Here is a 26,945-nt window from a genome sequence, read left to right as displayed (position 1 = left end):
GAAAGGAGAGGCTCTTAGGCCCAACCCAAGAGCTGTTTTGAGTCACAACTGAAATCTGTGACTTTACAGCACAGGCAGAGAGGTGGGCTAAACAAAGGACAAAAGCTTCACAAAAGACTATCCAGCAAAAAAAAAAAGACTATCCAGCAATAGGGCAGGTTTGCTTTACTCTCCTTCCTCAGCTTCTGAGGTGAGCCAAAGTTTTGTGGGACTTCTGACTGCATGAAGGCAGGGACCTACCCGTGAGCCTCAAGGCCACCCAAAAGCACTGCAGTCCCATCTGCACCTGAGCCATCCTGACCCCAGGTGACTTTCCTGCTGCCCCCTTGCCCCTAGTGCCAGCCCCTGAGCTCTTCCGCTGGGGACCCCAACCCTGCACATTTGTTTTCCCCTATCTCTATATATCCTCTCCCTCCCACATCACGGCCACCAATTATGTTTTCAGACTCACACTGGATCTCTTCCCCGTGATGTGATGCAACCTTTACTTTTCCTGCCCTGCTTTCAGCCCATCTTCTCTGGCTTTGGTCTCAGCTGAAACACCTCTACCTACCCATGAATACCAACCCTGTCCCCTTGATGCTCTAAGGGCAAAATGATGTTCACTTAAAAGAAGAAAACCAAGGCCAGGACACAGTAAAAATTGCAACCTGTTTCCTTGGGAATAACCAAACACTTCTGCAACCTATCACTTCCACATTCCCAAACCTAGCTCTTTTGTGCCATTTAGGCCCTGGTTTAGTTTCTTGCTCCCCTAAACCAGGCTCCTCAACCCAGGCATCTCCCCTCTTCTGCCAGTGGGCTCATCTTCACAACACCCACCAACACACCACACCTCCCAGCTATGCACCCTGTAGGCTGTTTCCAGCAGCCAAAACCACTTTTCAGTGCAGAGGTAGATGAAATTCGTAAGTACTCACACTAGCAATAAAAACTTGAAATCATACCTCAGAATGAGGCCAGCATCCGAGAATAAAGCCACTGGGAAGCTGGGTGACTTGTGGCAGTGACAGTACAAGCATCCTCAGACCGTACCTGCCACATTCTCCCCACTGCTGGGGGCCACCTCAGTCCTCCGAAGACTTCACAGCTACCATCTCACTCTGTTCTCCAGAGGAAACCACAGGCAGGTTAAGTTAGTTTAAAATTTTATTTTTTTTTACTTTTTTTTAATATTTTTTATGTAATAAAAAGTAAAAGTCCTTGTCCAACCATCCTTGTGGGGCATCTGTCTGTCTGTCTCTCACACAGGTCACTTCAAGTTAATGGGGAAGAAAGAAACAGGGGGCCCAAGTCTGAGGTTATAAATAATAGAAAATAAAAGATCTTCCGTCTCCAGCGGGGGATAGATGAGAGGATGGGAGGGCAAGATGGGGTGGGGACAGGCAGGGGCAGAGCAGGAACCCCCCCACCCCCGCTGGACCCTGGCCCTGCCCACTTGAGGCCCCTCCCCTTCAAGGTGCTTGGCAGGAATTCCCCAGCTCCCCCAGGGGAAAGGGGGGATTGGGGAGCTGGGACTGGTCCGAGCTGCTTGGGGGAAGAGACATAGATCACTCTTCCCTCCACTCATGGAGGTCTCAGGTCGCGGCCAGGACAATCTTCAGTTCCCCGGGGGGTGGAAGGGGAGCTGCTGGGAGGGATGAGATTGAACTGGTTGGAGGGGAAAGAGAAGAGAGCAGGAGCATTAGAACCCAAGCAGCTGTCCCTTCATCCAATGCCGTCCAGTGTGGGGTGTGGGGGGAGTGTTTGGGTAGGAGCGGCCTCCTCAAGGTGTCTCATGGGGCTGTCAGAAGCACAGATCAATCGCTGTTTCCCAGTGAGCCAGAGCCCTTACTCATGTGCCCAGCTCAGCCCCCCACACCCCAGCCTGGCCCTGTCTGCTGCGCTGACCTTACCTCGGCTAAGTCAGGAGACAGTCGGGGTCACTGAGAGCTGGGGAGGCAGTGGGGAGGGGGGCTGCTGGATCACAACTGAGCGAGGACGGAGGGAAGCAAAGGACAGAGCCAGGAGCAAGCCCCTGGCGGCGGCGACTGTGGCTTCTGCCCACCCTACATACTTCACAGACAGGTGCAGGTCGGCGGGCGCCCTGTGGGACAGCCCTGCCTCCAAGACCCCTCACTCCCCTCCCAGAACCCGTGCATCCTGCCCCACCTGCAGCCCATCAGCTCTTCCATGCCAAATTCCCCCAGCTAACGAGAACTCACGAATCCTGTCATCGGCTCCTCCTGGAAATCCAGGCGCCTGGCCAGGCTGCTCACCTTGGGGGTGTCCGATGTAGGGATAGGGTGAGGGTGTGGAAGCTGAGAGTGCAGGCACCCCACTCTGGGGCACCGCGCCTTGGGGGGGGCCCCCATGGCTCTGGGGTGGGTGCAGCAGCATCACCTGGGGCGGGTGGGGAGCCCCAGGGTGAGGGGGCGGGGCTGCTGTGATTCCAGTTTGGACATGGGCCTGTAGAGAATGAGAACAGCTGTGAGCAACCCAGAAGCTAGACATGGGCTCTGAGAATGCCGGTGTTAAGAGCACTCAGGAAAGGAACACCAAGGATTGAAGAACAGGACAGGCCTGGGTCCTGAGTCCTGACAGCAAAACAGAAGCATAGAAAGTAAGTTCCTTGGGTTCTTACCTGGGTAACATGGGCCATGTTGGTGAAGCCGTGGGGCAGCTGCTGGTGGGCATGGATGGCATACACAGCGGCTGGTTGGGGGAAGCTGCTCTGAGGGGACTGGGCAGAAGGTCCCGGTGGCAGAGAAGGCGGCGTGCCTGTCAGGGCCCCTGGGTGGTACAGATTCTGCTGTGGCTGTCCACTGCCCAGGTGTGGGGCCTGCCCCGCCTGGTGCTGTTAGGGGGAGGGGAAGGGTGAGTGCCACCCCGCTCCTCAGGTGCCAGGGCTACCACCCACTGACCCTGAACCTCCCCTGGGACTCCAACCCCCTCTTCCAGCTACCCCCTTCTGCCCCGACCACTCGGGATCTCCCAGGGCAGGCACCTGGACGGGACTGGGGGCCGCATGCTGGGACTGCGGCTGGCTCCCAGTAGGCGTGGTGGCCGGCTGCGGCTGGTGGGCATGGAGCTGCGTGGCATGGTGTGGATAGGACTGGTGAACAGTGGCTACAGCAGGAAAGAGGGAGAGAATCAGTGCTAAGCACACTGGAGGCAGCTAAGGAGCACAGTCCAAGAAGGACACAGAACTCACCATAGAGGGCTTGGGGGGTGGGCTGCTCTGCAGAAGGGTACTGAGGAGTGGAGGACGACACAATGGCCTGGGGATGGCTCCCCGAAGTCAGCATGCGTGGGTTGCTTTGAAGCATGGGGGCAAACACCGGCTAGAGGGGCAAGAGAGAAGTGATCAGCACATTCTGCCACCTGAGAACCCGGGTACAGCACAATTCTGGCCTTGTCATAACCACTCCTTTATAACATTCACAGTGACCCCAACAAGGAGATACTATTTTTTCTGTACTGCAAAGAACAGCAGCACCTTGCTACAGGTCCTACCAGAGTGAGGACTGAAGCCCAAGTCTGACACGCAGAACACTGCTGGCCTCTCTCAGCCAACTGAGTCTGGGTGATGGACAGATGTGATCCTTAGCTCTGTTCCCCACCCCACCCCCACATCCTCCCTGTGCCTCGGTCACCTGCGAAGGGTAGTGGGCCATGGGCTGCATCATGGCAGGCTGGCCTGGGAACTGCTGCGGGGTGTAAGGGATGTAGGAAGAGTAAGGTGTGGCAGCCACCAGAGGTGGGCCAGCAGCAGCGGCGGCCTGCATCATCGGAGGGGCTGAGGCTGGCTGGTGTTGGTCCGAGCGCTGGGGGGGCAGGGAGCCTGGGGTATGGGAAAGAGTGCCAAGCTCAAGCTCCATCTGGAGGCAATGAATGGGGCAGCCCCACCAACCAGCCTGCAAACTCTGCTCACCTTTTGCTCCCCGGTACTTGCCCTGCTGTCCAGGCACAGAGTTGGATACAGGATATGGATACATCTGAGGTGCCTAGGGACAAGAACACAGATGAAGCTGAATACCTTGCTCACAAATGCCCAGAACAGACCTCATCTGGTCCTCACCAGCCCAACTGAGCCTTACTCCAGACCTGGCTCAGTCTCTCTTACCTGAACAGCTGGTCCCATATGGATCTGAGGTATGTAAGAAATGTACTGGGGACTATAGAGCCCACTCTGGCCTGCTGTCAGCACCGGGATAGAGGGAGTTGAATGAGTTCGGGGCCCCGGAGAAGTTGGGGTACTGGTCGATTTATTCTGTAAGAGACAAGGGAAGACACGGAATTTTGCTTTTCGTATGCCCCTCCAGTGCCTAAACAGCAATACAGCACTCACAGTGCTGCATGCCAGATGCATTCCACCCTGTATCTTGGTTAAGCCTCACATTGGACACCAGAAGACAGGCATTTTCAAATTATAGGTGAGGAAACCAAAGCAAAAAAGTTAAATAGTTTTTCCATGATCACCAAGCTTTTTTTTTTTAAGTACAGGAGTTCGAACCAAATCAGGGGCCTGAATGAAATCCACACTTAACTACCCCAACTCACATTTTCCTTGAGCTGAACCCCCTAAACCTCAGGGAGAAACATATAAACACTCCTCAGAAATATCATGACCCTTCATTCCCAAGCGTGACACCTGTTTTCCCCAGAGTAGCCCAACTTTCACAGCCCCTCCCCCATGTTCTATCACCCCAACTCTCAAGCCTCTCAGGAAACCAGTCCTCATTTCCCCATCCCATCTCACCACAGACAGCAGAGGCTTTGTGGGATTGAACTCCTTGGCGTTGGGGTTCAGTGTTGATTTCTTCACTTGTCTGTGAGGAAAGAGGAAAGTCAATCTTCACGGCTTGCTCCTCTCCCTTAATGCCCACCCAGCTCCCCATCCTACTCACTCAGCAACTGGGCCCTCATCCTTGTCTTCTCCCTTGATGAGGCCCACTGGGGGGCTGCCAGTTTGGCTTGGGCAAGGTGGCGGGGGCTGCTCTGGCCCCTCAGTGCCTCCTGCTGGTGGCAGGGGCGGCTTGTCCTCTTTATCCGATACAGACTCCGTCTTGGAGGAGACCGGGGACCCCACTGGCTCTGAAGTCAATAGACCATCAACCTCCTTCTCTTTCCCTTTGGCCTCCTCCTTTAAGATCCGGGGAGGAAAAGGATCCAGGCTGGTCTCAGGGGAGCTACTGGACTGCAGCTGGAAGGAAAGCAGCACACATAGAGTACCCAGACAGCCGGTTTGGACCCCAGGCTTGGCCTCCCTTCTTGCATACTTACTTGCTCTCATCTATCCCCCCTGGTCCTAGTCCTGTGCCTCGCCTCTTCTATAAGCCCCCTTACCACCTTCATCCTAACAACCCTGGCTCTTTCTCACACTCCTCACCTTAAATTGGGCCCCAAACTTTCTCAGCTCTTCCAGTTGAAAGCGTTTCTGTTCATTCTGAAGGCCAGGGACTAGGACAGACAGGGAAAAAGGAAAAAATATACATTTCTCTTCTAAAAGGTGGTAACAATGCCAGTACCCCAAAGGACAAAGAAAACAAGAAAAAAAAACTCATGAGTTCTATAAAGCAAATCAGGATCACACAACCAACCACACGCTGTTTCTGAACCCCCACAACTCTCGTTACCTTTTTTAAAAGATTTTATTCATTTTCTTAGAGAGAGAAAGAAGAGAGAGCGAGAAAGAAAGAGAGGAGAGGGATCCCTGGGTGGCGCAGCAGTTTGGCGCCTGCCTTTGGCCCAGGGCGCGATCCTGGAGACCCGGGATCGAATCCCACATCAGGCTCCCGGTGCATGGAGCCTGCTTCGCCCTCTGCCTATGTCTCTGCCTCTCTTTCTCTCTGTGACTATCATAAAAAAAAAAAAAAAAAAAAAAAAAAGAAAGAGAGGAGAGAGAGAGAGCACACGCGCACGTGCGCAAAAGCAGGGAGAAGGAGCAGAGGGAGAGGGAGCAGCAGACCCTGCCGATCAGGGAGCCCAATGCGGGGGCTCAATCCCAAAACCCTGGGATCATGACTGAGCCGAAGGCAGACACTTAACTATCTGAAGTGCTCTCCTAATCAAAGGGACATTACACCTCAGAAAACAAAATCCTCACCTTTCCCAGCTATCCGGGACAGCTCCTGGGACTCCAGAGTTCTCCCAGGTTCCTTGGCTGGAAGTTCTTTTACTGAGCAAGACAAGACACATGCCTGAAGGTCCTTCTGTCCAGAACCACACTTCACACTGTCCACAAGCCCTCATCCAGTTGGCTCTTACCATCTGTGGGGGCCAATGAGATCTTTGGAGAAGCTGGGGAAATGGAGCCTACCCCAGGATCCACAACCGAAGACGTCACAGGGATGGAAGCTGAAGAGGTCGGTACTGCTGAGCCGACGATGGGGGGCTCAGGACAGGAAGCTGAGATTGGGGCAGGGGCAGCCGACTTGGGAGAGCGCGGGGGGTACATCCGGCCCACTGCAAGAAAAGGGAAAGCTGTACGATGGTTACTGCTGGTCAATAAGTAAGGGGCATAGGAAACCCATCAGAAACACAAGGAAAGTTTATCCACTTTTTTTTTATATGCAAGGACACAAACCTAAATGCCCAAGAGAACAGACAGGTGACAAATGCAGGTAAGATGGACTCTTGGGCACTGTAAGAGATCGGAATGTTTATTTTTTATTTTTATTTTTAATTTTTTAATTTATTTATGATAGTCACAGAGAGAGAGACAGAGAGAGAGAGAGAGGCAGAGACACAGGCAGAGGGCTCCATGCACCGGGAGCCTGATGTGGGATTTGATCTCGGGTCTCCAGGATCGCGCCCTGGGCCAAAGGCAGGCGCCAAACCGCTGCTCCACCCAGGGATCCCGATCGGAATGTTTATAAAGGCAGTCACAACTCAGCAGCACCAACTAACTAGGATCATGCTGTCAGGATACGTTCAGTGTTTGCAGAACTTTTTTTAAAAAGAACTTTCTGTATTTCCAAAGAAACCAGAAATTTTGTCTCCTGTTTGAAACCTGTTTTAAAATGTTGATAGCTAAGTTTGACTTTTTTTTTTTTTTTTTTAAAGGAGACTTGGCCCAATGTGGGGCTTGAACTCACAACCTTAAGATCAAGAATCACATGTTCCACGACTGAGCCAGCCAGGCATCCTGACAACTAACAAAAAACATCTGCCAGCCAAACGCAAGCCGTGGATTGCTGTGCTGGCATTTCTACATGAGGGAAATAAACTATTTCCTAAAAAAGCATAAATCCAAGCCCCTATAAAACATCTCATATTGGGGCAGTCCCAGTGGCCCAGCGCTTTAGCGCCGCCTTTGGCCCAGGGCGTGATCCTGGAGACCTGGGATCGAGTCCCACGTCGGGGTCCCTGCATGGAGCCTGTTTCTCCCTCTGCCTCTCTCTCTCTCGCTCTGTCTTTCATGATTAAAATAAATAAAATCTTAAAAAAAAAAAAATCTCATATCTTGAAACTGTCTCCCATTTCAGTATTCCCACAACTGATACTTATAGCCCCCTACCAATTTGTTTCTTCATATATAACACTAAAATTTTACCTGCAGGAGGAGGTGGAACAGAAGCTTCTCCAGAAGGCCTACTGCTAGGTGAAGACAGAGTCTTGGCACCACCTCTCAGAGGCCGCTGTGCCTTAGGGGACATGCGGGAAGGGCCTATTTTTTTTTTAAGATGGGAAAAAAGAGGCAGAGTATCTGCTATTACATTAAAACCAACACATCACCCTTCCAGCCCCATCATGTACCCTTTCAATGATCCTTCCCACCTCCTTCCCTTCCTCTTTTCTACCTCCCTAACAAAAGCCTGCTTGCTTGGTAACTCACCTCCATTGATACCACGTGTCTCAGAACCTGGGCCAGGACTGCTACTGTCAAGGTGATGAGGGCCACGAGGCGGCAGAGAGCTAAGGCCAGGCCGGCCACCCCGGGAACTACTGCATCGAACTCCTCCCCGAGGACCTTCCCGAACTCGTTGGGGTAGAGGGATGTATTTTCCCTCCCTAGGGGAGAGAGTTCAAGTATGGTCAATTAGTCATAAATTCCACACATTTTGGAAGATGAAACCTTTCCTTCTAAAAGTGCACACGCACACATGCATGCGTGCACACATGCATACAAAAGAGCCTAGTTCCAGCTTTTTGCACTACCCCGCTTGAAGATCTGTTCTGGTTAAATGTTTTGTAGCTATAAGCTTATGACCTTAGGTTGCCTCAATGCTGACCTGACCAACCTCCACAGTTCTACCACTCCTCACCTATGAGAAAGATAGAGTCACAGCGTAGTTCAAAGTACGGCTTTTACAAGTTATTGAACATCATGTACGCTTTGATTTCATTTACTTTAAAGAAGATGTACACATATGAATGAATGTGCAGAGAAAAAAAAAAAAGACTATCAAAACTCAATACTTTTCCCTTAATCTGTAAGTTTTAGTTTTGTTACTTTGGGAAAATTACTCATCTGCTCTAGGCCTCCATTTTTTTCCCCCCAAGGCCCAGCGGGAAGGGCCGGCATGGGGCTGAGCGTGGACACGGAGCGTCCTCCGCTGGTCATTCCCTTGGAGGCCTCCATTCTTAAACCTGCAAATTGGGAGTAACTATGTACTAACCTACATCTCACATGGCCATGAAGCTTAAATAGGAGCATACAAAGCTCTTGGCCCAATCCCTGGAGCATCCAGAACCCCAAACACACCAAGCTGTCCCCAGCAATCACCTAGATGCCAGGCTGGGGCTCTCTCGTCCTGAACCCTGCCGCTGGACTGCACTATGCTTCTCCTCTTCAGTGCGTCCATCATCGTTCTCCATGGCGATCCGCAGGCGGTACTGGGGGCTTGATTCAATCTCTCGAGCCAATTGGGCTGCACGCAGCTCCCGCTGACGAAACTCTTCCGAGTTGTCCTTCTCCAAGGGTACCCTGAGAGGATCACCATAGGCCAGCACCACCCCAGTGTCAGGGGACAAGAGAAGAGAAAGGAAAAACATTTGCCAGTCCTATCAGCAGCTCAAGTATACAGATGTTTAAGCCCTCCAGCAACTCAGCACATATATAATGGGCACCTACTAGGTCCCAGGAGGGGCAACAAGGCCTCTCTCTGAACTAGAAGAGTATTATCTAAGCATGTGTTAAGTTCTAGAGAAAAAGTATGGATGAATGGACAAGCAGCAGCTAATTCTACCCATGAGATGGCCTGATATTTTGAGAGGACAATTACACATAAAGCAGACCAGGAGTGTGGCAAAGGCAACCTAGACACCCAGAAAAGCATGAACAAATGCTATGACCCCATGCCTCAAACTACACCATGTGGGAAGTACCAAGACACTCACGTGTAAGAAGAAAGACTGCTATCATAGGTGGTCTTCACACCATAGTTCTCCTCGTTGAACTTGAACATTTCATTGGGGTCCCATCCGTTGGACTGAGGAGGGATGCAGGAGAATGTTTTTAAAACTCAGCAAGGAAAACAACAATGACCTGTCATTCTCCAACACCAGGTTGAAAAACACACAAATCTGACCACACCAAGAATAGAAAAATAGGAAGGAACAAGGCTGGTAGGAATATCAACAGTACTACCAATTTGTAGCACAGATTGGCAACAAGTAAAACCAAAGTTTTAAGACCTAACAAATCCATTTCCGGGTTTATGTGCTAGAAAAATTTGGCATAGGTGTACATGGGGACACACATTCTTAAGTTCAGTAAGGCACTATTTTTAACACCAAAATAATGGCAACAAGTACCAATCAGTAAACAAAAAGATAAACACGTTTTGTTGTATATACATATATGTGTACACATATAAGCACAAGTAGATGGAAGTTAAAAGCAATAACTAGATCTATACACCAACATGAAAAACAATTCAAAAACAAGCAGGGAAAACAAATTCTTGTGCAAATGAAATAAAGTGTAACAATGCATTAACTCATAAGAATTTTTAAATGATGCAAAGTATTTGTTTTTAGAAGGTATATGGGTCTACATGGTCCACAATCTTGCCTATGCTTTGTTAAATTGAAGAAAAAAAAATCTTCAAGCAAATGCTAATAGCTGTCAATCACAGATAGTGGTAGAATACAAATTTTTGCTATTATTTTTTGTAGCTTTTTGCTTGGAAACTGACAGCCATCAATGGGCAACAATAAAAGACTTTTCTCTCCCTCCCCAGAAGCACTCTTGGTTCAAGAGTGACATCATGGTCAACAACCCACACTCGAGCAGCAGAGTGCCCTGCTCTCAGGTTCTCAGGGAAAGGGGGCTGTACCATGTCAGACTCGAGGTCATAGTCATCGCTGTTGCTGTCGCCCCCTTCCCAGCGCTGAAGCACCTTCTCTTTGTGCTCCCCATTCACCTTTGAGTTCATGGCAATAGCTGAATCAGTGAACTTGTCTGTGGGGGTAGAGTCAAAGATCAGGAGTCAGGGGATTCTTTCACAGCCTTCTTCCAACACTCCCACCCCCAGTAAGTAGTTGGGGAGCAGAGAAAAGTGTGTCAGGGTTGGGGGAGGGGAGAATGTGGCGGGTGCAGCACAAGACTCATCTTAAGAGTTCAAGAGGAAGGAGTTGAAAACAAAGCAAGGAAAACATGAAGAATCGCAACACAGGCCAGAAATTCATCCCACTGTAACTTAGACATCAAGACATATTTTCAAGAAGAAAAATCTAGCCCATCTCCTCAGACAAAAAGATGGTAAAGGGGAAAGGAAAAAAAAAAAAAGTCATTATGTAATTGCTCTCTGCTCTCTAGTCTGACATAAAAACCCAATACCTTTAGTAGCATAATTGAAGTCAACATTCCGGAAGTGGACAAGCATGACATCGCTTGGCTTAAACACCATTGTGTCCACAATGTCTTCCCGACGAGGGCCACCTGCTGGCTCAGATGCTTTCCGGTGTACAGCGTCTACTGCTAGTTCAAACTATAAAAGTCCCATTCCCGAATAGTAAAGGGTCAATATCAAGAAATGTGATGGTAAAAATATGACTATTTTTCTTTTACTCTTTCCAACCTTGTCCCAACACCACACTGTCTCGCACAAACAGCCTTCTCAACATCAGCCCAGCACTAAGTTTTTAACATTAAAGTACCCAGTCCTCAAATTTCCAACCCACATTTCTTATTGCTTCCAGCACCACTCTGGCACAGAGCTACAGAAATGAGTAACACAATGCTGTCCAATGCCATTCAACTCACATCTCCAGTGAGCTTATTTCATCCTCCTCCTCCCATGAAATTCCAAAAATAAACTATTTTGAGTACACTAACCTTTGAGCTCAGAGTCTTGAAGATACCTTCATATATGGTACCATTCTTCACCTTTACATCACAAGTGGAGCCCTGGAAGAGTGGGGAAAGAGAAAAGTGTCTCCAGCAAACTGACGCTTTACTTGTCTCAAACAACCTAGGGTTTAGCTACCAACTTACCACAACAGCTGTAAGAAAATGCAGCATTCTGGAATTGTTGTAGACACCCTCGAACACCTATCAACAACATAAAAGAGCTAGTCAGCACTTCACCTTCCTTCTTAATACCCACACTCCACTCACACTCACTTTGTATGTGCTGGGCGCCAGCTCTTCTGAGCCCAACTATTTGTGCACATGATCTGTCCTATATCCCCACACGTTCCTCTGTACTTTGGGGGTGAGGGGTGGCACTCACCGGTGACGGTGGGGGTCCCTTTCCTGTGCTTTGTCCCCTGTGAGAAAGGAAACGAGAAACTAGTTACTTAACCACATTCAATCCCTCTTATAGAATTAATTTCAAAGAACTCGGTTTCCTAGAACCACATATCCTGAGAAAATAATTTAGACTACCAACCAATTAATCAACAAGATTTTCAAGTTCTCACGTTTCAGAGGAAGAAAGGCATAGACAGTAAAAGTCAGGAAACACGTTTCCACCAAATGCCACTAAAAATAAGACCTTGATCAACAACGGTTGTCAATTCACAACCTTCTCACTTTCTCCAAGAGACCAGGGCCTCATGCTTCCAAGAAAGCAATGCTACAGTAGTCGTTAACCAACAATCCACCCTAGACATAGAGGTGAAAGCTCAGGGAATGCAGATTCAGAACCACCTAGCTCAGGTACGTTACCTCTCAAACGGAAAAGACAATCATTTTCACCAGCCTTACGCCCCAAAGTCTGGGAGGAGGGTACTCCCTTTACAACCTACCCTTCTCGACCCCTTTTACTCAATACCACCCACTCTAGGAGGGGTCACCGATCGCCTGGTTACCCTGCTCCTCGCTGGCTGATGTAACCGGCGGTTGAGGAGGGCGATGAGGGGGCCGTTGGCGGGGCTGGGGGACAGCGCAGCCGCAAAAGCCATCCACGGGGAGGCCTCGCCCGGTTCGCGCCTGCGCAGTAAAGCCCACGGGCCTCCAAAATCCCCCCTCCCGCGACCAGAACCCACTGCGCCTGCGTGTACCGCCACTCTCAATTCCATTAACCCACACACAGAAGGAACCGAGTGCGGTGTCCACGACTCATCCACAAACACCAGGCGAACCCGTCCACGCACACTTCCAAACCCTGCTCTACAGGTTACCCTCGGCTCACGAATGCCCGGGTCATGAGACAGAGCATCCGCGCGCACGTACGGGGAGAGCGCGCGCGCGCGCTGGAGGTTCCCAGCCCGCAGTCCTCCCAGTCGTCCCTCCTTCCGTCCCCCCGCCCACCCCGCTCCCCTCCTACTGGCCAGACCGGGAACCGGGAGGTAGCAACCCGCTCCCAAGTCCCTCCCTCCCCATTGGCCAAACTGTGGGCCGCGCGCCCCCCTCCATTGGCTACGGCCGGGGACCCCTTCCCGCAGCTGACTCCCTATTGGCTGAAGCCGGGGACCGCGAGACCCTTCGTGGTAATGGAGCCGGGGACCCCGATCACCTCTTCGCCCCCATAATGCCTCGTTTTGACGGCGCTGGGGGGATGCGCCCCGCCTGCCCTTAGGGCTCGAGCCCCGAGGCCCAACGCGGCTCTGAGAGCTGAGCACGGCCCCCAAATGTCCCGGTGGCCGCGCGGGGACCCTTTCCCTCCGACCTGTTAGGACCGGAGGGGGCCCGCCCCTAGCCTCGCGGGAGTTCCCCACTCCCCCCGGCGCCCCGCCAAGGTGGCCGGACTGGGTACCCGCCTCGCGCAGGGTCCTCGGGTCCCGGCCGCTGGGCCGGAGCCGCCGCCGCCGCCGCCCCGCAGCCTCGGCACCAGCGCCCGGAAGCCCACCCCTCCTCACCTGGCGCTGCCGATAGCCGCTGCCCCTGGCCTCTCCTGATGTTGCTGCTGCGGCGGCGGCGGCTGCGGCGCCAAGATGCCCTCGGCTCCCCGGCGGAGCCCGCTCCCGGCGGCGGCTGCAGGCCCCAGGCAGGGAGAAGCGGCCGCGGGAGGCCCTGGGGGAGCCGAGGCGGAGGCCAAGGGCCCCGGGAGGCCGCCGTTGGGAGGGCTGGTACCCCCGGGAGGCCGGCGGGCCACGGCCTGTTGCGTGGGGGGCGGCTGCTGGGGCTGGGAGGTCTGTTGTGGCGGCTGAGGCTTCAACATGATGGCAGCGTCCGGAAGGGGAATTAGGGGGAAGGGAGGGAGAGAGGAGGCCGGGGCTAGGCCCCCGCCGGAGAGCGCGGGAAGCAAGGGGGCTCGGGAAGCCGGGGACCCGCCGTTGGCGGGCGCGGGGGGAGCCCCGCGATGTCGGGGGTGGATAGAGAAGACCGCGGCGCGAGGAAGCGCCGCGAGGCGGAAGGGGAGGGGGGTCTCGCGGGCCGGAGGAAAGCGAGAGGGCGCGAGCCGGCCTGGCGCGCGTGCGCGTCGCCGGGGAAAGGGGAGGAGGAGGAGCGCGCGGGCGGGAGCTCCCGACGGGGGAGGGGCGGGGAGGAGGGAGCGGCGGCGCCAGAGGTCCGCGCGCGCCGGGGCGGTTGGCTCCGGGCCGGAGGGGGGAATAAAAAGGCGAGTCTCGCGCGCGCTCCCGGCCCTTGGGGTGCGGAAGGAGCGGCGCGGGCGCTCACGCGCGCCAAGGGGTTAGGGTCTCTAGGTCTCAAACAGCCCTAGAGGTTGGCGGCCGCTGTCGCTTCACAATGAGCGTGTGAAGCGCTGGGGGAGGAGCCGAAGTAGCCGTGAGGAAGGAAGAGCCGGCCGCCCCGCCTCCGCCGGCGGCGTAGCGTCGGGATGCCTCCGCCGCAGTGTGAGCTGTCACGGCGGGGCGTGCGGTTCTTCCGCCGTTTGGGGGCCCGTGGGCGGAGTCTAGTGCAAAGAAATCCCGAGTCTAAACACGCGTCCGCCCCTCTTAGGCCGGTCGGAGGTGTCGTGAGCGGTTACTCTTGACCTTGTCTGCTTTAAGTAGAAGACTGGCGGACCTTAAGAGTTACCGGCTTGAAACGCCGCATGTTACAGATAGATCTGCGCTAAATCCGAAATCATTTTAAGTGTCGACGGTTTAATACCTAAATGGTTTCTCCGTGCCCTAGAACGAACCCTTACACCGTAGTAACAGAGACAGAAGCCCAGAGTACCTATAGGTGTAATTCAAAAATCCTCATTCAACTCTTCAATGAAACCAGGCTTCATGGCCTCAAAATTAGTTGGGCGTTAGAACACGGGGCTGAATGCGTTGGATACAACCGTCATTTAAGCACGTCCTGTCCTCCCCGAGGTAAAGCTAGTGGTAGACAGAGGACATCTACTAGGTGAAGCATAGGGCACCATGAGAGCAGGGAGGAGTGACACTGAATCCGGCGTTGGGTGATGGATTTCTAGGCAGGGGAATGTGGCAAGTTAAGAAAAAGCGTGGCAGAAGTATAAAATTAAAGAGATTAAAAAAAAAAAATGAGGCTGGAGAGGTAAGGAACCTGGGACTAGATTTTAAGGAGACTGGGACATTGTCTTCAAAGGAGCAGGGAGCCTTTCACAGAAAACCCGGAGGTCAGATTTGCATTTCTAGAGGATTACTCCTGGCAGTGTGGAGAGTGGAGTAGAGCAGTGATGAGTCTGTGGTCTAATCCCAATGAAACTTTGGATATCTCAGTCTCCCTATATCTCAATCTCCCTTCGCTCCAGACATTAGCATTGGAACCCTTCCCAAGCCCTCTACCACCAACAGGCACATACCTAGCTAAAAGTCAGCCTTACTTTTGGGAGAAGTATTCCTTCTCTCCCATCTACCTCCAGGCTTCAAGTGTGTTACGTTCTCCTCCTGTGCTTGGCTGGCAGATTTCCCCGTTTCATTCTAAGAACTCCTTTAATTCTTTTTGTTTCTGTCCACTCCCTATTGGACCTTACTGATACCGTTCCTGCAGTATCTAGCACAATGCAGGTAGTTGATTAAATACTTGTGAAGTGAATGGATCTGAGTGGTGTCTTTAAGACTCTGTCTCCTGGATGCTTAAATAACACAGCCCAGTGTTCTCCTGGTATTCCTGGCATCGAGTGCCGTGCCTCACTCCAGCCTCTCTACACCACTTCTGTCTCCCCCCAGGTACATCCTGCTCCTACCCTCAAATTCTAAGTCTTAGCCTCATGAAACTCCCATTTCCATGGCACACTTTGCCCTTTTTCTTTTTATTTTTTTAGATTTTATTTATTTATTTATTCATTCATTCATGAGAGACAGAGAGAGGCAGAGACATAGGCAGAGGGAGAAGCAGGCTCCCTGAATGGAGCCTGATGTGGGACTCAATCCCAGATCCTGGGATCAGGCCCTGAGCCAAAGGGCCTCAAACCGCTGAAGCCACCCAGGCATCCCTCACCTTGCCCTTTTTCTTTTTTTAATTTTAATTTAATTTTATTTTATTACTTATGATAGGCACACAGTGAGAGAGAGAGAGGCAGAGACACAGGCAGAGGGAGAAGCAGGCTCCATGCACCGGGAGCCCGAGGTGGGATTCGATCCCGGGTCTCCAGGATCGCACCCTGGGCCAAAGGCAGGCGCTAAACCGCTGCGCCACCCAGGGATCCCCTGCCCTTTTTCAACTCTTCCTTTACAAGTGCTGTTTTTTCACTCACCATCTCATTCTTCAACCTCAGGCACCGGTCTTTTTTTTTTTTTTTTAAGATTTTATTTATTCATGAGAGACACAGAGAGGCAGAGACAGGCAGAGAGAGAAGCAGGCTCCCTGCAGGGAGCCTAATGGCGTGACTCAATCTCAGCACCCCAAGATAATGACCTGAGCCAAAGGTAGATGCTCAACCACTGAGCCACCCAGGCATCTCTAGTCTTTTTTTTTTTTTTTCATGAGAGAGAGAGAGGCAGAGACACAGGCAGAGGGAGAAGCAGGCTCCATGCAGGGAGCCCGACGTGGGGCTCAATCCCCGGTCTCCAGGATCATGCCCTGGGCCAAAGGCAGGCGCTTAAACCGCTGAGCCACCCAGGCTGCCCTCCCTAGTCCTTTTGAACATCCTGTTACTGACCTGCTCCTCTGGGCTCCCAGAGCACTGGGATGTTTTGGTTACATGCAGTTGAGGTTATAAAGGGCAGGGACTATATTTACTCATTTTCCTATCCTTCATGTTTAGATCAGTGACTGGCACGCAGTCACTCAAATTGTTTGGTAAATGAATGGAATGTTATCTTACTGAATGCAATTTAGAAATTATATATTGCTGTGATTTGATATGGACTGATTTCCATGATATATTATTATCTGAAGAGAGCAAAGTTTATAGTCTAAACCATGCTACCTCTTGTTTAAGGAAGAGGGGAAGAAAAGAAAACAAATGTATCTGCAAGTTTTTGCAAAAAAAAAAAAGGGTGCCTGGGTGGCTCAGTTGGCTAAGCGGCTCCCTTCTGCTCAGGTTGTGATCCCAGGGTGTTGGGATCAGGCCCCACATCAGGCTCCCTGCTCCATGGGGGGCTCCCCACTCAGAGGGAGCCTGCTTCTTCCTCTCCTTCTAACCCCCCCTCCCCCAACCCTGCTTGTGGTCTCTCTCTCTCTAATAAATAAAGAAAATCTTAAAAAAAAAAAAAAAAAGAAAAGAAAAGGAGAAACAGGAGACATGTAAACCCCAATAAAATTGGTTACCTATGACGGTTCGAGGTAAATGAGGGTTGCTTAGTTGTTCACATTCTTATGGAAGGAAACAATGGAATACAGACATTTATAAATGAACACAGATGAATAAAAGTAATCCACTGAAAGGGGAAATATAGAACTAATTCAAGTAACTTTCAGGCACCCTCTGCCTAAAGAAAAAACTGGAAACCTTGAGTTCTTAGTAGGTTTGCAATAGTGATAGTGGCATGGCAATTCGAAATTATTTTGGGTATGGGGATTGAACATGCAAGTAAACATATAGACATTGCTAGGAACCAGGGTTCTCACTGGAGAAGTAAGGAAGAGCAATAATGGAATGAAAGAAGTGAGCAAAAACTTTGTAGGGCTGAGCTGGAACAGGACATATCAGTGTAAAATTTATGGGAAAAAAAAAGATGATAGTTTGATTTACACATACCTAGTTCTCAGTTCTTGGTTTCTAAATATCCCACAAAAAAAGCCCAGGGCCCAGGGCCTCTTGAGGGCTCCTTCCTAAGTCCAGCTTGGGCAAGAACAAGGAAGATACCAGGGGAGTTTGGAATATTTTGTTGTGCCAGGAAATAAGTACTAAAAAAAGTATTAGGGCATAGGAGCTAGCTTGAAGAGGCCAAATCTGATACAATTTGAGTACCACAGTATGCAAGTATAACAATAGATTATAATCCATTGAATAAAAGAAGAATCCATACTGTTAATAGGTATAAATACACATGCATACACACATAAAAAGAAAAACATATAGGAGAAATAACAAGATCATATTCTTCAAAACTGCCCCATGGCATAAAAGACAAAAGGTTGAGGGGCAGCCTGGGTGGCTCAGCGGTTTAGCGCCGCCTTCGGTCCAGGGCCTGATCCTGGGAGACTCAGGATTGAGTCCCGCGTTGGGCTCCATGCATGAGGCCTGCTTCTCCCTCTGCCTGTGTCTCTGCCTCTCTCTGTCTCTCATGAATAAATAAAGAAAACCTTTAAAAAAAAAAAAAAGACAAAAGGTTGAGGAACTGTTCCAGGTTAAAGAAGGCTAAAGTGACTAACAAAAAACGAACTTGATCCTGGCCTAGATCAAGAAAAAAAAATGCTATAAAAGACATAATGGGATGCACCTGGGTGGCTCAGTTGGCTGACTGACTCTTGTTTTCAGCTCAGGTCATAATTTCAGGGTCATGCTATGGGGCCCCATGTGGGATTCCATGCTCAGTGGGAAGTCTGGTTCCCCTCTCTGGCTCTCTCCTCTCCGCCCCTCCCCCTGCTTGCACACTCTGTCTCTCTAAAATAAATACATATCTTTAAAAAAAAAAGAGGCATGGGGGGGGAAATCAATGAATTTGTAACATAGACTATAATACAACCATGATAATTTCCTGAATGTGATAACTACTTTAGATATGTAAAAGTATATTCTTAATAAATATACACTGATAATAGCCAACCTACTCTCAAATAGTTCAAATTATACGTATTTTCTTTTTTAAAAAGATTTTATTTATCCATTCATGAGAAACACAGAGAGAGATAGAGACAGACGTAGGTAGAGGGAGAAACAGGCTCTCTGCAGGTAGCCCGATGCAGGACTCGATCCCAGGACCCTGTAACCATGACCTGAGCCGAAGGCACTCAACCACTGAGCCACCCAGGTGCCCCTATATGTATTTTCTTTATGTACACACAAAGAAAATGATAGATATGGCAAAATGTTAACTAGTGAAAAGTTTACTAGGGTAAACTTTATTTTTTTTAAATTTTTAAATATCTCTGCACCCAACATGGGGCTCGAACTCACAACCCAGAGATCAATTGACTGAGCCAGAAAGGCACCCCATTCTGGGTAAACATACTAAGTTCTTTGTTAGGAGCCTTTCAATTTCTCTGTTTGAAATGATTTTCATTTTTTTAAATTTTTTTTAAATTTTTATTTATTTATGATAGTCACAGAGAGAGAGAGAGGCAGAGACACAGGCGGAGGGAGAAGCAGGTTCCATGCACCGGGAGCCTGATATGGGATTTGATCCCGGGTCTCCAGGATCGCGCCCTGGGCCAAAGGCAGGCGCCAAACCGCTGCGCCACCCAGGGATCCCCTGAAATGATTTTCAAAATAAGGAATTTACATATAAGTAAGAATCATTTGGTACCCCTAAAGTAAGGGAAAGGAGAAGAGTAAACCACCTAATTTTATATACTGAACACTCACAAACTCATTGATAAATTAGGTGAGCAGTTTTTAGCTCCAGAGTACCCTTAGGCAGTATTCCAGTGTTCACTGTGTTTTATCCAAGTGTATCTGAGTAATCCCAGTTTGAGGCTCAAATGATAGTAGAACCCTATTCATACAAAACAATAAAGCCGTATTCCTCACTCAAGACATGTCAGAGAGTGGCTGGGGCAATAAGATGAGACATTCCTGAGGAAGAAGTTTAACCCAATTACATCTCCCCAACACCCATCCTCTAAGGACAATTTTCCTTCATAAATGCCAAAACAGATTTCAAGAAGAGGCAGCACCTGGTAGCAGAAAGAAAAGAGGATATGTCCCAGGAGACAAGAATTCTAGCTCTCCCTTTGTCTCTTACTAGTGCTACCAACTAGAGCAAGCAATTGGATCTCTGGGGCCCAAGTCTCAATCTAAAAGGAGAGGCCAGAATAGAGGAGGGTTCCCTAACTCAAATACCTACATGAAAAGGACTGGTAATCAAAAGGAGTGAAGCAAGGAGGCACCCATGACAGCTGGAGAGCATGTACTCTGTCTAAAAGAGGTTTCTGCTTTTCAGTTCCAATCAACTTCTGCCAGGTAGGGTTGTGTCCCAGGATTGCCAGAGATCTTGACACAGAACATTCTCCAGAATAGATCACATTGTTAGGCCACAAAACAAGTCTCAACAAATTCAAAAAGATGAAAGTCATACCATGCATATTTTCTGACCATAGCGCAATGAAACTAGAAATCAACCACAAGAAAAAATCTGGAAAGAGCACAAATACATGGAGGTTAAATAACATGCTACTAAACAGTGAATGGGTCAACCAAGAAATCGAAGAAGAAATTTAAAAAATTACATGGAAACAAATAAAAATGAAAACACAATGGTCCAAAATCTTTGGGATGCAGCAAAAGCGATTTTAAGAGAGAAGTTTATGGCGATACAGGCCTACCTCAAGAAGCAAGAAAAATCTCCAATAAACAACCTAATCTTACACCTAAAGGAGTGAGAACACCACCAACAACGAAACCCAAACCTAGCAGAAGGAAGAAAAAAAGATTAGAACACAAATAAGTGATATAAGAACTAAAAAAATAGATAAATGATCTGTTCAGGTCTTTGAAAAGAACAAAATAAATGTCTAGCTAGACTCCTAAGAGAGAGCAAGGACTCAAACAAAATCACAAAAGAAAGAGAAGAAATAACCACCAACACCACGGAAATACAATGATAAGAAAATACTATGAAAAATTATATGCCAACAAACTGTCACCTAGAAGAAATGGATAAATTCCTAGAAACATAAAAACTACCAAGGGGTGCATGAGTGGCTCAGTTGGTTACATGAAGTGTCTACCTTCGGTTGAGTCGGTGATTCCAAGGTCCTGGGATCAACCCCTTGGTGGGCTCCCTGCTCAGCAGAAAGTCTGCTTCTCCCTCTCCCTCTGCTCCTCCCCTGTTTGTGCTCTCTCGCTCTCTCTCAAATAAATAAAATCTTAGAAAGAAAGATATAAACTACCAAAACTGAAGCAGGAAGAAATGGAAAATTTGAACAGATGGATTACCAATGATGAAATTGAATCAGCAATCAATAAATTCCCAACAAAAAAAAAGTCCAGGACTAGATGGCTTCGTGGGTGAATTCTTTTTTTTTTTTAATTTAGATTTTATTCATTTATTCATGAGAGACACAGAGAGAGAGAGAGGCAGAGTAAGAAGCAGCTCCATGCAGGGAGCCCGATGTGGAACTCTATCCCAGGACTCCAAGATCATGTCCTGGACTGAAGGCAGGTGCCAAACCGCTAAGCCACCCAGGGATCCCCTTCTATCAAATATTTTTATTTTATTTTTTTTAAATTTATTTATTTTATTTTATTTTATTTATTTATTCATGAGAGACAGAGAGAGAGAGAGAGACAGAGACACAGGCAGAGGGAGAAGCAGAAGGAGAAGCAGGCTCCATGCAGGGAGCCGGATGTGGGACTTGATCCCGGGTCTCCAGGATCTGACCCTGGGCTGAAGGCGGCACTAAACCGCTGAGCCACCCGGGCTGCCCAATATTTTTAAAGAAGAGTTAATACCTATTCTCGGGGCACCTGGGTGGCTCAGCGGTTGAGCATCTGCCTTTGGCTCAGGGCGTGATCCCGGGGTCCTGGGATCCTAGTTCCACATAGGGCTGCCCGCAGGGAGCCTGCTTCTCCCTCTGCACCTCTCTCTGTGTCTCTCATGAGTAAATAAATAAAATCTTTTTAAAATACCTATTTTTCTCATACTATTCCAAAAAATAGAAAAGGAAGGAAAACTTCCAAATTCAATCTGAGTCCAGTATTACCATGATACCAAAACCAGACAAAGACACCACAGAAAGAGAATGCTGCAGGCCAATATCTTTGATGAACTTGGATGCAAAAATCCTCAACAAAATACTAGAAAACTGAATCCAACAATACATTAAAAAAATTATACACCACAATTGGGTAGGATTTATTCCCAAGATGCAAGAGTGGTTCAATATTCACAAATCAAAAAAAAATCACAAATCAATTAATGTGATACATCACATCAGTAAGAGAAAGAATAAAAACAATGTGATTATTTCAATAAATGCAGAAAAAGCATTTGACAAAGTACAACATTCATTCATGATAAAAACCCTCAACTACGTAGATCTAGAGGGAACATACCTCAACATAATAAAGGCCATATATAAAAAAATAATAATAATAAAAAAAAAAATAAAGGCCATATATGAAAAACCTACAGTGAACATCAAACCCAGGTCAGGAATAAGACAAGGATGTCCACTCTCATCACTTTTATTCTGCATGGTACTGGAAGTCCTAGTGACAGCAATCAGACAACAAAAGAAATAAAGTACATCCAGGGACGCCTGTTGAGCATCTGCCTTCGGCTCAGGGTATGATCCTGGAGTACCAGTCCTGCTTCTCCCTCTGCCTGTGTTTCTGCCTCTCTCTGTGTGTCTCTCATGAATAAATAAAATACTTAAAACTTAAAAAAAAAAGTACATCCAAATTTATAAGAAAGAAGTAAAACTCTCATTATTTGAAGATGATATGATGCTATATGTATAAAACCCTAAAGATTCCACCAAAAAATTACTAGAACTGGTAAATGAATTCAGTAAAGTCACAGGATACAAAACTCATGTACAGGAATCTGTTGCATTTCTACACACTAATAATGAAACAGTATAAGGAGAAATTAAGAAAACGACATTTACAATTGCACCAAAAGTAATAAAATACCCAGGAACAAGTTTAACCAAAGAAGTGAAAGACTTGTATTCTGAAAACTGTAAAACACCGATGAAAGAATTTGAAGATGACACAAATGGAAAGATATTCCATGTTCATGGATTATAAGAACAAATATTATTAAAATGTCTATACTCCCCCAAGCAATCTACAGATTTAATGCAATCCTATCAAAATACCAACAGCATTTTTCACAGAACTAGAATAAACAATCCTAAAATTTGTGCGAAACCACAAAAGACCCTGAATAGCCCAAGCAATCTTGAAGAAGAAAAACAAAACTCGAAGTATCACAATTTCAGACTTCAACTTATATTACAAAGTTGTATAAATCAAAACAGTATGGTACTGGCACCAAAATAAACACAGATCAATGAAATAGAATAGAGAGCCCAGAAATAAATCCACAATTATATGGTCAATTAATCTTTGACAAAGCAGGAAAGAATATTCAATAGGAAAAAAAATCTCTTCAACAAATGGTTTTGGGAAAGCTGGACACTAATACATAAAAAAATGAAACGATCACTTTCACCACACACAAAAATAAACTCAAAATGGATTAAAGACGGGATCCCTGGGTGGCTCAGCGATTTAGCGCCTGCCTTTGGCCCAGGGCGCGATCCTGGAGACCCGGAATCGAATCCCACGTCGGGCTCCCGGTGCATGGAGCCTGCTTCTCCCTCTGCCTGTGTCTCTGCCTCTCTCTCTCTCTCTCTCTCTCTGTGACTATCATAAATAAATAAAAATTTAAAAAATGGATTAAAGACTTAAGTGTGAGAACTAAAATCATAAAAATCCTGGAAGAGAGCATAGGCAGTAATTTGTCTGATGTTGCTATAGTAACATTTTCCTAGATAAGTCCCTTGAGATAAGGGAAATAAAAGTAAAAATATACTGTCAGGGGATGCCCAGGTGGCTCGGTGGTTGGGCGCCTGCCTTTGGCTCAGGGTGTGATCCTGAAGTCCTGGGATTGAGTCCCACATCAGGCTCCCTGTAGGGGGCCTGCTTCTCCCTCTGCCTATGTCTCTGCCTCTCTCTTTCTCTGTGTCTCTCATGAATAAATAAATGAAATTTAAAAAATAAACTTAAAAAAAATAAACTGTTGGGATATCAGGTTAAAGTTTCTGCACAGTGAAGGAAACAATCAACAAAACAAAAAGACAGCCTACTGAATGAGAGAAGATATCTGCAAATATCTCTGATAAAGGTTAACATCTAAAATATATAAACAACTGATAGAACTCAACACCCAGAAAACAACCCAATTAAAAAATGAGCAGAAGACATGAACAGATATTTCTCCAAAGAAGACATATGGATGACCAACAGATATATGAAAAGATGCTCAGCCCTCATCATCAGGGAAATGCAAATCAAAACCACAATGAGATATCACCTCACACATGTCAGAAAGGCTAAAATAAAAAACACAAGAAACAAGTGTTGTCAAAAAAAAAAAAAAACAAGTGTTGTCAAGGATGTGGGGGAAACGGAACCCTCGTTGCCTGGAAATGCAAACTGGTGCAGCCACTGTTCCGCAGAACAGGGGGGTCCAGCATCCCTGTCTCCTGGAAGCTCCAGCCTATATCTTAATAGAGACTATGCTTCCAAGTTTCCCTCAAGGCCAGGAACTCAGTTTTCTGTGGCACTTCTTTCCTGTCTTCTCCATCTGCTTCTCCATCTTCTCTTCTCTCTGTACATCTACGTGTCTCCTTCTTGGTCGCACAGAAGGAAGCCCGCTCTCCTTCAACGTCAGCACAGCAGTTTGTGGAGACTGGCCATCGTGCGAGTTTCTGTATTTAGTGCATGTTCGGAAAGGATCCGCTTTTCTTTGACTTTGTATGACAGTTGATCAAGAATAGGTACTATTCCCCCCACCACCACCTTTTTTTTTTCATGTTAAACTTGAAACTGTGAATAAGGTAAGAAAACTATTTTGAATAAATAATTTTTTTCCAGAAATGGCCATTTTAATGCAGAAAACCATGATAATTTACAAATGAATCACTTTTTGGGCCAGAGCCAGGAGGCTGTGAGGGCAGAAAGGAGGTGGAGGCCATTGAGTCTGGGGCCGCGAGCTCAGCACCTTCACAACCAATCCTACCCAGGCTCTCATAGGCTGGGCAAGCCCCAGAGGACCCTAGTCCCTGCCCCTGGACTCCCACTACGCATTTCCTAGTGGGAAGTTCTTGGGTCAGCTTCAGGACAGAAGGTGGAGAGGGAGAGACAAATCCTTGGAATGAGGGACTGGAGGGCACAGGAGGGAACAAGGCAGGAAGCTGCTGGTAGCTGTTGGCCACCTCACTCTTGGCTACATCGCCCTCTGGCCAAGCATGAAGCAGAGCTGAGCTCCGGAGGCCCAGAACATCACCATTCCCTTGCCTTCCCTCCCAGCAAGTGGCAGAAAGACTGAACACAAGCACAGAGCAAAAAGGGCATGGATGGGAGGGGAGACTGGGAATGCACAAGGCAGCCAGAGTAGAGAAGTATTTCCTTCAAAAGAAACAACTGCCTAATTTCCTCCTTTCTATGTCCCAAATCCTAGAATTTCCACATTGACCTAGAAGGCAGCAAGGTTCTTGCCTTTCTCAAGCTGTCCTGTCCCCAGTCCATGTCACCATGTACCCATCTTTCAAATCTTTCTTGATCTGGGCCCCTCATTCACCTTGCTCCTTCTCCACCCTGGATACATCTATGCTTCTTTAGATGTAGAAAATAGCATGGCCAGGGAAGTGATGCTCATCCAAATAGCCAAGATGATTCATCATCACTCTGAAAACCCTGCCATCACTGCCAGTCTCTTGACCATAGAGGAAAGAAGAAATGGGAATCAGTTTCCTAAAACCTCTGGAGCCAGCTCTTCTTGAGACTTTCCCCTTTATACCAAGAAGAAAGGTCTTTCCATAACTCAATATTCAAATCCTTTAGAAATGATCCCCCCACCACCCAAGCATTCCCCAAATCCCTGAATTTCCAGCCTTTTCTTGATGTGGGGAAGGTGAGTCCATATTCAGGAACTTTCTTTGTCCAATTCCACATAAACCTCAGACTTCGCTCTACAAACTCTCTTCTCCCTCTTAGACCTGTACTCATTTCCCCCGTGCCCCTCCCATTTCTCATGTCTAAAATGCCACTCACTGACTTAGAGCTCACCTTTTCATTCATTTTTCCAGGTGCCTTCTGTCCTCTTTTTTTCTGTCTGATTCCTCTTTCTGGTTCCCTCCCAAATTCTACCTTCTCCTCTCCTTCAACCTATCCAATTCTCTTTCAGCTGGACTCATTTTGTACCCATGTTCTATCTGTTAATTTCTGTTTCCCAGAACTATATCATATTTCCAGCAGTTACCTTCTAATCCATCCCATTCTCTAAACTCAGGGTTGAAATTCAGTCTCTTGGGATGCCTGGGTGGCTCAGTGGTTGGCGTCTGCCTTTGACTCAGGGCGTGATCCCAGAGTCCTAGGATCGAGTCCCGCATTGGGCTCCCCGCAGGAAGACTGCTTCTCCCTCTGCCTCTCTCTCTCTCTGTGTCTCTCATGAATAAATGAATAAAAAATCTTAAAAATAACAAAGAAATTCAGTCACTCATTCATTCACCTATCAGCATCCATTATGTACTAGACACAAGCAGAGCAATGAGAGTGAATTTGGAGCTGAGAGGCAATACATTGACAATTGTCATAGTATCTTTGGCTGCTCAGCTTTCAATGATGTACCCTTCTTTATCCATTAGAACAGCCATACCACAATGAAACAAATATGTTTCCATCAAATAAGACATAGCTATCCTTCATACAAGTGAAGTTCTTATTTTTCCCTAAAATGAGGGAACTACCATTGTATAAATCGCTAGTTATGTTAATTACTACTCAAATTCAGTCACAATCCTGAATATTCTACTACCTAAAGGTGAATTTTAATGTTAACTTGCAACAATGTGTATAAAAAATTTAAAAGGAGGGGCACCTGGGTGGCTCAGTGGGTTGACCTTCTGACTCTTGATTTTGGCTCAGGTCATGATCTCAGGGCCCAAGCCCCACAATGGGCTCTTTGCTCAGCATGTAGTCTGCTTGAGATTCTCTCCCTCACCTTCTCCCTCTTCCTCCCCTGATCATGTGTGCGTGCTATAAATCAATCTTTTAAAAATTAAAAAAAAATGGCCATCATATACAAATAAATACACGAAAGATTAAGCAAAGAGAAACTATACCAAGCTTCTATGATGATTCTCGTTTCTATAATTGGTCATAGTTAATAACTATGGTTCCTTCTTCAAGAATCCAAGCCATATTTCCTCTGCACTCAGTCAGAATCTCAGTTTTTACCCAGTGGAGTGATACAAAGCTTCATCTCTGAAGGGTCCTCAATTGTCCTGCCTTCTTGTAGCTGCTCTAGCTTTCTTTTTTTAAAGATTATTTATTTATTTATTCATGAGAGACACATACAGAGAGAGGCAGAGA

At 47.7% G+C, this 26,945-nt stretch overlaps 1 protein-coding gene across 18 annotated transcripts; it reads right to left on the bottom strand.

The window, feature by feature from the left end:
• Positions 1-1,131: 1,131 nt before the first annotated feature.
• On the bottom strand, positions 1,132-13,945 carry ATXN2L (ataxin 2 like). 18 transcript variants are annotated; one of them, XR_005986821.1, is made up of 23 exons: positions 13,234-13,791; positions 11,664-11,700; positions 11,426-11,482; positions 11,267-11,338; positions 10,769-10,919; positions 10,266-10,390; positions 9,325-9,416; positions 8,711-8,911; positions 7,820-7,995; positions 7,538-7,651; positions 6,250-6,465; positions 6,089-6,160; positions 5,372-5,442; positions 4,890-5,185; positions 4,742-4,811; positions 4,106-4,252; positions 3,914-3,986; positions 3,636-3,823; positions 3,194-3,323; positions 2,987-3,108; positions 2,624-2,836; positions 1,896-2,448; positions 1,132-1,650 (listed from the first exon to the last, which is right to left on the bottom strand). XR_005986821.1 is itself a non-coding variant. In XM_041748897.1 (23 exons), the coding sequence occupies exons 1-23, from the start codon at positions 13,533-13,535 to the stop codon at positions 1,901-1,903; spliced, it is 3,324 nt and encodes a 1,107-aa protein (XP_041604831.1). In that variant the 5' UTR covers positions 13,536-13,792; the 3' UTR covers positions 1,132-1,900. The 18 variants fall into 18 exon arrangements, 16 of the variants coding, with proteins under 16 accessions (XP_041604831.1, XP_041604820.1, XP_041604821.1 ...); XR_005986822.1 differs by having other exon boundaries at positions 1,132-1,627; XM_041748897.1 differs by having other exon boundaries at positions 1,132-2,055; positions 2,205-2,448; positions 13,234-13,792.
• Between the last annotated feature and the right edge of the window lie 13,000 nt (positions 13,946-26,945).

Source organism: Vulpes lagopus, chromosome 3, assembly GCF_018345385.1.
Source record: "Vulpes lagopus strain Blue_001 chromosome 3, ASM1834538v1, whole genome shotgun sequence".
In the NCBI taxonomy this organism is placed as follows: Eukaryota; Metazoa; Chordata; class Mammalia; order Carnivora; family Canidae; genus Vulpes; species Vulpes lagopus.
The sequence above is the reverse complement of the archived record's forward strand: the minus strand, read 5'-3'. Positions and strand labels throughout refer to the sequence as shown.